At 39.9% G+C, this 11,103-nt stretch overlaps 1 protein-coding gene across 1 annotated transcript; it reads right to left on the reverse strand.

Annotated features, from left to right (window-relative positions):
• Positions 1–244: 244 nt before the first annotated feature.
• LOC103746917 (zinc finger protein 709-like) lies at positions 245–9,587 on the reverse strand. Its single transcript, XM_029554123.1, has 4 exons — positions 9,491–9,587; positions 4,906–5,032; positions 4,730–4,790; positions 245–4,203 (listed from the first exon to the last, which is right to left on the reverse strand). Exons 1-4 carry the CDS (start codon positions 9,491–9,493, stop codon positions 1,479–1,481), a joined length of 2,916 nt encoding a protein of 971 aa, XP_029409983.1. The 5' UTR covers positions 9,494–9,587; the 3' UTR covers positions 245–1,478.
• Between the last annotated feature and the right edge of the window lie 1,516 nt (positions 9,588–11,103).

Below are 11,103 nucleotides of genomic sequence, written 5' to 3' on the forward strand. Positions count from 1 at the left end.
CATTTCACTCATATTATAAAATTTTTCCACTTTTAAGCTGGGCATGGTGGTGCATGCCTTTAATGCCAGCACTTGGAAGGAAGAGTCACGCAGATCTCTATGAGTTAGAGGACAGCAAGTTCCAGGCCAGCTGGGGATACAGGGAGACCCTGTCTCAAAAAGACCAAAAAAAAAAAAAAAAAAAAAAAAATCCGCATATCCACATTATAGATTAGTTTCACTTAGGACTTCAATAAACTTAAATGTATACAATTGCTTCCACTGGGAGTTCTTATGTGACTTTTATTGTAGTTGTTGAAATGAAAAACACTTCACTTTCCAAACTGATAGAGTTTCAATCCAATGTCCATTACTATAAGGTACTGTGTAGCTATTTCCTATGAATCAAAGCATTCCCTCCTGCAGAATGAAGCTATCTCCCTGCCCTCACATATTTCTAATTCTTAACAATATGATACACTTGGTGTTACTACTTACTGTTTTAAAAATGAAAAGTCTTGGAAATGTTAAGCTCATGGAAGTGACCAGGACAGGAATTTGAACACACTTCTACTTACCAAAATCTCCCCTGCAGCCTTTCATTGTCAATTTTACTAGCTCAGGACAAAGAAAAAAATCTAATAATGAAGTGAACATGAATCAGAAAAGAACATCCTAAAAGTAATCAGGAATAACTCCCACTCTTAATTTTAAGAGGACAAAGCTTTCCTGTTTTCTTGAACAAATGATTGTAGACTATTATACAAACTGCAACATTCGATGATAGAGGGATGCCCTTAAAAACCCAGGTAGTAAACAAAATTTACAAGGGTCAGGAAGTAGACAAACATCACCAGTCTCAGTAAGGTCCGGAAACTTACAAAATTCACAAAGGTTATATAAGCAGTAATGGCTGCTGGGTTGGAAGAGTCTCCCATCACCTGAGCTGGCTAGAAGTAGAGCAGGGAATTCCAAGGATGCAGCTGTAATGAGTTGCCACTCTTGCTGGGGTGGATGTTTTTGTGATGCAGGCTGCTTCTCAGTCATCCATGTTCCTGTAAGTAACACTCCAACTCACCATCTTGTAAATAACCCCAATAAACTAATTGGCTTGACAAGCTGATCTTTGGTGGAATCATTAGTTTGGTTGATCACTGGTGTCCTACACAGGGTGAGTAGATGTTTGTTCATATCTTCCCTGAAGAGTCAGACAACAAAGGCCCATCTCCACTGTGCACAATCAAGTGTCTTTGAGTGCATGTGCAAGACATGAAGGTGTCTATACATTCCATTAATTGGCAGGGTTTTCATCCAGAATCAGTTCTTCAATATAATCGAATAAATTGAAGATATTCTCATGCAGGATTCCCATGATGTTTTTCTATATTATCACACACACACACACACGTTTTACTACTTGTTTTATTTTTATTGGGTTTTCCTCCCATCTTCTATACATTTGAAGGAAATCTTTAAAAGTTTTTGCACATTGTTTACATTTATGGGTTTTTTCCTCTAGCATGAGTTTTTTCATGCACTTGAAGGGAACTGTGGCGTCTGAAGGCTTTATCACATTGTTTGCATTCATAGGGCTTCTCACCAGTATGAGATCTTTCATGAATTTGAAGCAAACTAGGATAAAGGAAGGCTTTACTACATATATTACATTTATAGAGTTTCTCTCCAGTATGAGATCTTTCATGTGTCTGAAGAAAACATGGATAAATAAAGGACTTACCACACTGCTTACAACTGTAAGGTTTTTCTCCAGAATGAATTCTTTCATGCCTTCGAAGAGAACTTTGGCCTCTAAAGGTCTTACCACACTGCTTACATTCATAGGGCTTTTCTCCAGTGTGAGTTCTTTCATGTAACTGAAGGGAACTGGAACAACTGAGAATTTTACCACACTGTTTACAGTCATATATACCACTATGAGTTCTTTCATGTATTCGAAAATAACCAAGACATCTGAAGGTTTTACCACACTGTTTACATTCGTGGGGTTTTTCTCCAGTATGAGTTCTTTCATGTTCTTGAAGCAAACTGGGACATCTGAAAGCTCTACCACATTGTTGACATTCATAGGGTTTTTCCCCAGTATGGGTTCTTTCATGTCTTTGAAGACAAGAAAGACCCTTGAAGGCTTTTCCACACTGTTTACATTCATAAGGTTTTTCCCCAGAATGAGTCCTTTCATGTAATCGGAGGGCACTGTGACTACTGAAGGCTTTATCACATTGTTTGCATTCATGAGGTTTTTCTCCAGTATGAGTTCTTTGATGTCTTTGAAGAAAGGAGGGACAACGAAAGGCTTTATTGCATATCTTACATTTATAGGGTTTCTCTCCAGTATGAGACCATTCATGCATTTGAAGTAAACATCGAGAGATAAAAGACTTACCACATTGTTTACATTCATAGGGTTTTCTTTCAGTATGAGTTCCTTCATGGACTCGAAGATGACTGGGACTTGTGAAAGCTTTACCACACTGTTTACATTTGTAAGGTTTTTCTCCAGTATGAGCTCTTTCATGTACTCGAAGATTATTGAGACGAATAAAGGCTTTGTCACATTGCTTACATTGATAGGGTTTTTCTCCAGTATGAATTCTTTCATGCAAGTGAAGAGAACTAGAAGAACTGAGAGTTTTACCACATAGTTTACATTCATAGAAACTACTATGAGTTCTTTCATGTGCTCTAAGATTACTAAGACTTCTGAAAGTTTTATTGCATTGTTTACACTCATAAGGTTTTTCACCAGTATGAGTTCTTTCATGTACTCTAAGTAAACTATGATAGATGAAGGCTTTGCCACATTGTTTACACCCATGGGGTTTTTCACCAGTATGAGTTATTTCATGTATATGAAGACGACTGAGACCTCTGAAGGTTTTGCCACATTGTTTACAATCATACGGTTTTTCATGTAATTGAAGGGAACTTGAGCAACTGAGAGTTTTACCACACTGTTTACATTCATAGGGGTTTTCTTTATTATGAGTCTTCTCATGAACTCGAAGATAACCAAAACCCCTGAAGGATTTACCACACTGTTTACATGAATAAGGTTTTTCTCCAGTATGTGTTCTTTTATGTAATTGTAGAGAATTTAAACAACTGAGAATTTTACCACATTGTTTACACTGAAAGTGTTTTTCTTCAGTATGAGTTTCTTGGTGTATATGAAGGTAACTGAGACTTCTGAAGGCTTTGCCACATTGTTTACACTCATAGGGTTTGCCCCCAGCATGAATTATTTTATGTCTTTGAAGGGAACTATAGTCTCTGAAGTATTTGCCACACTGTTTACATGCAAAGAGTTTTTTCCCAATATGAGTTCTTTCATGTCTTTGAAGGAAAGAGGGACATAGAAAGGCTTTATTACATAGGTTACATTTAAAGGATTTCTCTCCAGTATGTGATCTTTTGTGTATTTTAAGTAAATAGGGATAAATGAAAGACTTGCCACATTGTTTACATTTATAGGGTTTTTCCTCAGCATGAATTCTTTCATGTCTTTGAAGTGAACTGTGCTCTTGGAATGATTTATTACACTGTTCACATACATAAGGTCTTTCTTCAGTATAAGCTCTTTCATGTACTTGATGATAACTGTGATATGTGAAAGCTTTACCACACTGTTTACATTCAAAGGGCTTTTCTGCAGTATGAGTTTTTTTCTGAAATTGAAGGGAACAGGAAAAACTGAGAATATTGCCACATTGTTTATTATATTCATGGGGGCTTTCTTCAGTACAAGGAATTTCATGCAGTTGAGGAGCTCTGTGATGTCTAAAGGGCTTATCATTCTGTTTATATTCAGAATGTGCTTCTCCAGGAAGAAACTGTTCATGTCTCTGAAGAAAACTGGAAGAACTTACAGCTTTATCATATTTATTATATTCATAACATTTTTCTACATTATGAGTTTTTCCATATGTGCAAAGTAAATCAGAACAAATGAAGGAAGTTCCACATTGATTATATTCATAGAGTTGTTTTTCACTGTGAGTTTGTTGATGTATTCTAAATGAGCTGGAAAAACCAGAGAAATCTGAACATACCTCACATCCATAATGTCCACTACCAGTGTGGGTCCCAATGTATCTTTGAATACTTGTGAGAGAATTTAAGGTTTTCCAACACTGTTCATATGTATATTGCTTCTTACCATAGTCCTCAGGCTCAGGTGTATATCCAGAGTGAGATATGATATGCCTAATAAAGGATAAATGACACATGAAATGTTTTCCACACACACCACATTCACATGATTTTAGTCTCATAGAAGCTTTTACATTCCTAGTGAGATCTGGTATCCATGTAAAGGGTTCTCCAAATTCTTTATTCTCATAAAGTGTTTCAACCATGTAACTTCTGTAAAAATTGACACACACACATTAATAATAATTGCTCTACTAATGAAAGATTACTTATTAGTAACTCTTGAACTTACACCATTCCAAAAACCAGGGGAAGTATATATATTTTTGTTATATGTCAATGGTTTAAAACTAAATGGAGCCTCTAAACAGTTTGCACAGACTAATATCAAATCAACATTGCATTTGTAGTTTTTTTGGTACTGATTTACAGATGAATTGTTTTGCAAATACTGAACAGCTTTCTTAAACCAAAGCACATATTTTTGGTAAAAAATTTCTAAAAATTAATAAATTTAAATTTATTTTTTATTTGTTTGCTTAATTTATAACACATTAACACATTTGTTCATGCTAATTACCTTAGACTTTTCTCAGGATGCTTATACTGTTCTTCAGTGTTTCGGTCTTGCCTTTCATTTCCTAAAACGTACACACATAAGTTATTAGAAATTATAGAAAAATGATTAGTTTCTAGGTTAAATGTACATTTTCACCTTTCTTCACTGACTAAGTGAAGGAAGGATGGCATTCTTACCTATAAAAGCAAGGGTCCTGCAGATATCCAACATCACATCTCTATACAGGTTCTTCTGAGAAGGTTCCAGTAAAACCCACTCTTCCTGTGTGAAGTTCACAGCCACATCTTCAAAGGCCACCAAGTCCTAAAACATCCCATATATAAGAGAACTGGTAAGAGTAACAACACTCAGTTGATAAGACATTCACATAATTCTGTGTTCTCCAAGCACTTATTTCATGACAACAGCTAGCATAAAGTTATTCAGAAAGGAAACAACACAGTAAGAACAATCCTCTGATTACTGGGCCAAAGTAGTAGAATTTGATGCTGGGTCACCCAAATTTTTTTTTTCTAGAATGGATCTTTAATATCCCTTTTAACAAAGTTCTATCACATGATATACATGAGTGACTTAACATTAGCAATCAAAGGGCTATTTTTCCTAAGCAATTCATTTACATAAAGTTTGGGCTTTACTCCTACAAGGGAACCTGAGAGATTCCAAAAACATGAATGATAAAAGTAGTGCATTCAGCATAAATGATTCATGCAAACATTATGGCATTTTTCTGAGCTCCTGTTAGTATTCTGAAAGTTCCAAACACAGAGAGATTAGCAGCCCCCTAATTACTCTGGGCAATGAATCTACTGGGTTTTCCTGGTAGATATTTCACACATGTTGTCTAAACTTCTTAAATGGAGAACTGAGCCTGTGCTATATGATACACTAAGAAAAAAACATTTAGAAGACTAAAAAGTGGTGCAGACAAGGTTAAATTCAATCAAGTAGTAAACATAATAGGTGATCAATATTTAATGATCTTACAAAATGATTTAAAAGTATCTGTTGGGTAAATGTCAAAATGGAGTAAGTAAGCTCATCATTTTACAAAGAACTCAATGTAGCCAGGTGTGTTGGCACATGTCTATAGTCCCAGCTACTTGGGAGACTGAAATATAAGGATCATGTGAGCCCAGGAGTAAATCCATCTATTTAACATAGCAAGATGTCCATCTCGTGGGGGAAGGGAGCTTTGGAGAGAAGTGAAGGAAGTAAAGTCAGTATTACCAGAATGCCACCTCTTCAAATTAAGCCTTTATGAAATCACATGAAACTCAAAAACAGACTTTTAAAAAATATTTTATTATTTTTATTTTCTGTGTATTAGTGTATTGCCTGCATGTAAGTGCGTGCACCCATGTTGTGCAATGCCACGGAGGTCAGAAGAGGGCTTCGGATTCCCCTGGAACTGGAGTTAAGGACGGTTAGCAGCTGCCATGTGGGTACTGGGAATTGAACCCACGTCTTCTGCAAGAGCAGTCAGTGCTCTCAAATGCTGAGCCATCTCTCCAGCCCCAACAGACGTCTTCATAGTCACCAAAAACTACATTCCAAACCTACTGGCACAAATGCATAGCAATTGTAAAAATCTTCTGAACAAACGAAGCTGGAGGGATATCTCAATGGTTAAGAGCACTTGATGATCTTGCAGAGGATGTATTCCTTACCCTAGCACCCACATGGCAGTTCAAAACTGTCTGTAACTCCAGTTACAGGGGATTCTACACCCTCTTCTGACCCCGAGAAGCACAAGCCACAGACATGGTACACATGCATACAAACAGGCAAAATATTCATCACAAAAAATATAAATAAATCTTAAAAAACTTCTGAACAATAGTGTGATGGTTTGCATAACATAAATGAAGAACTTTCAAACTATACTGTAGACATATAGGGTCAAAAATTAAAGCAAAATTGCCACATTTTAACAAACACACCATGATCATTTGGAGACTGACCCCTAGTGACCCAAGTCCTATTACACAAGAGGCAGTCTAAAGAAAAACAACTTACACTGTAAAAATTACTACTCAACAACATAACAAATGTCCACCGACCAGGTCCCTTGGTGTTCCTCCCATTCTCAGCAATTTTCATTTTTCCTTAATAAATATAACTTTGCTCTGCCCAACAACAAAACAAAATATATACCTACTCTTTAGATATGGATACCACAGAAATGGCTAACAGGTAAGACCAAATCTCCAAGTCACTCCCTCTTTAACTATCACAAAAAGAACGTCCACTCCCTCTCAATGTTGCGATGCTCTCTCTGGGAAGCTGCCAGCTACTTCCTTGAACTGTACTTCAATGCATATGTACTATGCCCATGTCGTTGCTGTTAAGTAAATTAACAGCATTTATCGTAGGCTAGTGATGTCTCAAATGGTAGCTCTTCAACTGGTTCTTCAACTCCTTCAGGCTTCTGATGGCAGATTTGACTGTGAGTTTCTGTGGTGAGTGGTGGTGTAGGTCCAGACCCCACCAGCCACTGTTTTCATACAGAAAGCACAGTGCCAGATGCCCACAGCCAGTTTCTTCATCTTGGTTTTGACATAGAATGAGCAGGTACACTAGGTGTACTGGCTGATTTCAATTTTCTTCACCATTTTCCACATGGTAACACCACATGGGGTTCTGTATTTACTGATGGTTCCTTTTTTTTTTTTTTGATGTGTTTAACCATAATGCCATGACCTAGGACTGGAGCCCATTTGTGTTTTGGTGAATTCTTTTTACTGACCATGTCATCAGTGTGGTCATATGGCATTTTGATGGCCTCTAGAGGGGCTCTCTCTTTTTTCCCTTGGCCTCTCCTCTCTGGTGCTTGTTGTAGTGAGCAGAAAGGACCTGACTTGGGCTGCTCTCTGCAAGACCCAAAGGCCTTTCAGTCATGACTCCAATGGACACCTATCAAGGGACAGACAAGCTAAGAAATTCTTTTGGGGACTGGAGAGATGGCTCAGCAGCTAAAAGTGCTGTCTGCTCTTGCAGAGGACCAGGTTCAGTTCCCAGAACCCACATGGCAGCTATCAACCATCTGTAACTCCAGTTCCATTTTTAAAAATTCTTTTTGGCCCTTGCAGAAAGCCTAACTGATAGAATGTGTGAATTGCAGAAGAGCCACAAGCCTCATTAGGGAAAGCCATAAATCCCTTAAAGTGTCTAACTGGCCCTAAATTGGCAGCCTGGCCTTGCTCAAGCCTTATCAACTGGTCATTCCCTGGACTGAGAGAGACTATTTATGAAGCCCACCTGTCTCCTTTAGTGCTACAGATAACTCACCTGCCTGCCTGAGAAAAAAATTTTGGGAGAAGATACCCTCAAGGACACCAAACCCTTGCACAGAGTTAACTCTTGCAGCTGTGTGCAGCACAGCCCCTACATAAGTCCAGACTGTTCCCCATTTCATTGCAGATTATCATTCCTTGAGGATGAGCTTTTATCAGCCTTTGCTGGATTCCTTGGATCCAGGGAACCCATTCCTTGCCTGTTGCAGGTCTAGCTCTGGCTCTTCTAAACTAAACTCCCTTTTTCTGCCCTCCTAAATCTTAACACTTACTTCCTGTTCACAACTAATGGATAGTGGCCAAGGCAATTCTTTGGTGGAGCCTCATGGGAATGGAAAAAAAGGGGAAGAATCAACTACAGGCCAAACTTGTAAAGGGCTACCTTTCTTTCTTCTGGGAATCCCCTCACTTTCCAGTTAGAAAGCTGACTCCCCCTAACTGGAATATACTCTCCTTCACATACTCACTTGGGAAAAAAAAACCCAGGGAGCAAATAAGAACAGCCTCCTTTTGCTCAGAAAACAGTCTTCTCCCTCAAGAGCTGACAAGGAGAACTTGGCACCTTACAGTACATATCTCTTTACTCAAAGCCGGTCTGCCTAAAACCTAATCAAAACCAAGATCATTAGCCCAAATTACTCTACCTTTATTGAGGAATTCAAAGGGTTCAATGTGGCCTTTGACTTAAACTGGGAAGGCATATTTTTAAAAATTTATTATTTTTATTTTATGTGTATGCATGTATTGCCTGCATGTAGGTAAGTGCACCCACGTCCTGCAATGCCTACGGAGGTCAGAGGAGGCTGTCAGGTCCCCTGGACTGGAGTTACGGACAGCTGTTAGCTACCACGTGGGTGCTGGGATTCGAACCCGAATCTTCTGGAAGAACAACCAGTGTTCTTAACCACTGAGCCATCTCTCCAGCCCCTGGGAAGTCATTTTTTAAACATGCTAACCAGTTGGTATATACACAGTAGAGTTCCTGCAACTGGTCTTTAGCATGGATGTGCTGATAAGGTCTGTACTCATAACCCCATTACAGCCAGGCCAGGCTCCTTTCTTATAACGGATATGAAAACCAACGCGTCTATCAGGATACTGATGTTAGGAATTGTGTAGCAATGGAACATAAAGCCCAGAAATAAATCCACAAAAATAAAGACAATTGAGTTTATGTTAAATAACAAGTACAGAACTTCTAGAAGATAACCCAGAAAAACGACATGGCCTATAGTTCAGCAACCTGCCTGCCAGGGAGACGCCAAAATCACCACGTTTGAGCGCCCACCGCTAAATGACGTCACTGGCGCCGGGGCTCCGCTTCTACTCGCCGCCGGCAGGCGCAGACTCATCGCCTGCACGGCCCGGTCCCGCCCCGCCCCGCCCGGGGAAGACCCAGCACAGCCCGCTCTGGCGGCTCCAACGGCCGCTGCTCCCGTCTGCACACGGCCGGCCCCGCGCTCACCATGGCCGGGTTCCGGCTTCGCCCGCTCTCTCCTCTGCTCCCAGCAGGGCGCTCACGGAGCAGTACTCGCAGCACCTCTCCCAGTCCGAGAGCGGAAGCCGCAGCATGGCGGCTCAAATAAGCCCGCCTCCGGCGCCCGTTGGCATTCCTGATTGGACGGCCCGCATGGAGGCCCTGATTGGCTAGTAAAGCCTGACTGACAGGAGGTGCTGAAATGATGGCTAGCCACAGCCTTTCCCAGTACCAGTTTCAGCGCAGTGGCTTTCAGTAAGTTCATACATTTCTTATGTTACTCTTTTTCATGATACTGAGGAAGGAAATAAAAGGAATTAGTAAATGGGAACGCATATTAAGGATGTAAATATGAGGTTATAATTTTGGTGAAAAGAAAGAACATTTAGATGAAGATTTTTTTTTTTTTTTTTTTTTGAACAGGGTCTCCCTGTAGCGCCAGCTGGCCTGGAACTCACTGTGTAGACCAGGCTAGCCTTGATGTGTCACAGTGATCCGCCTTGCCCCTGCCTACTGAGTGCTGGGGCTAAAGGCGAGCGACACCACACCCAGCCAAGAAAGGATTTTTGGATGGTAATATAAGATTTTATCCTAATGTAATGGCCTCCAAATGGAGTTCCCCAAATTGTAATGACCAAAGCAACTTCATTTTGTACAAAGCAGCCACTTTAAACTTCAAAAGCTAGCGAGATGGACAGTTCAAGGTCAGGCCTGAACTTACTTTCCCTTAGAAGAGTGTTTTTCTTTGAAGTAGCTGAGCCTAGAAAGAAGAGTCACCACCAGACCCTGCAGCTGTGCTTGCCTCGCCAAGGGAGCTAACCAAAATAATATCCTGTCTTTCTTGGTAAAATGCTAAAATAATAATAACAGAAAGTTCCTTACTGTCAAGGTCTCTATATCTCTGTTAAGAAAAGGACTAACAAATGCTGATTTTGGCCTCTACAGTTTGCTTATCCTGCTAACTTGGGCTGTCCTGACCCTACTCAGGACCATCTGGTATTACTCATGTGTGAAGGAATTCTTGCAGGGTTTTTTTTTTTTGTTTGTTTGTTTGTTTGTTTGGTGGGTTTTGCCTTTATAAGCTGATTCCACCCTCCCCTCCTGGCCATGTGTCTTGAATGTGACTGTGAGAGATCACTGATGGCCATTGCTCTAATAAACCTTGGGTAATTAAAATTTAAATTTGGTCTGGTGGTGTCCCCGTCGTCGTCCCGTCCCATCCCGTGTCGGTCCCCCCCCCCCCAGTTTCAGTAGTTTCAAGCTTCGTAAAGGTAAAATGGCTGGACTTTTCCAAAAGGAAAAGATGAGGTCAAAAATAGATTTAAGAACATCCCAGAAGGTCAGTAAGTTGTACAAAAATTATGGAGAATGAACCCTAAAGATAGTGTATTTTGTTGACTGAAGGTTATTAACATTTCTAAGGTTAGTTAGGCAAGATGGGTTAGTAAGAAAAGGCACCTGCCACCTGAGTTTGATCCCCAGGACCCACATGGTGGAAGGAAAGAACATACTCCTGCCAGTGAAGGTTCTATGACCTTCACAAGCATGTACACACACACACACACACACACACACACACACAAATGCTTTAAAAAAAATTT

Source organism: Nannospalax galili, unplaced genomic scaffold (assembly GCF_000622305.1).
Source record: "Nannospalax galili isolate Female #2095 unplaced genomic scaffold, S.galili_v1.0 scaffold3045, whole genome shotgun sequence".
NCBI lineage: Eukaryota > Metazoa > Chordata > Mammalia > Rodentia > Spalacidae > Nannospalax > Nannospalax galili.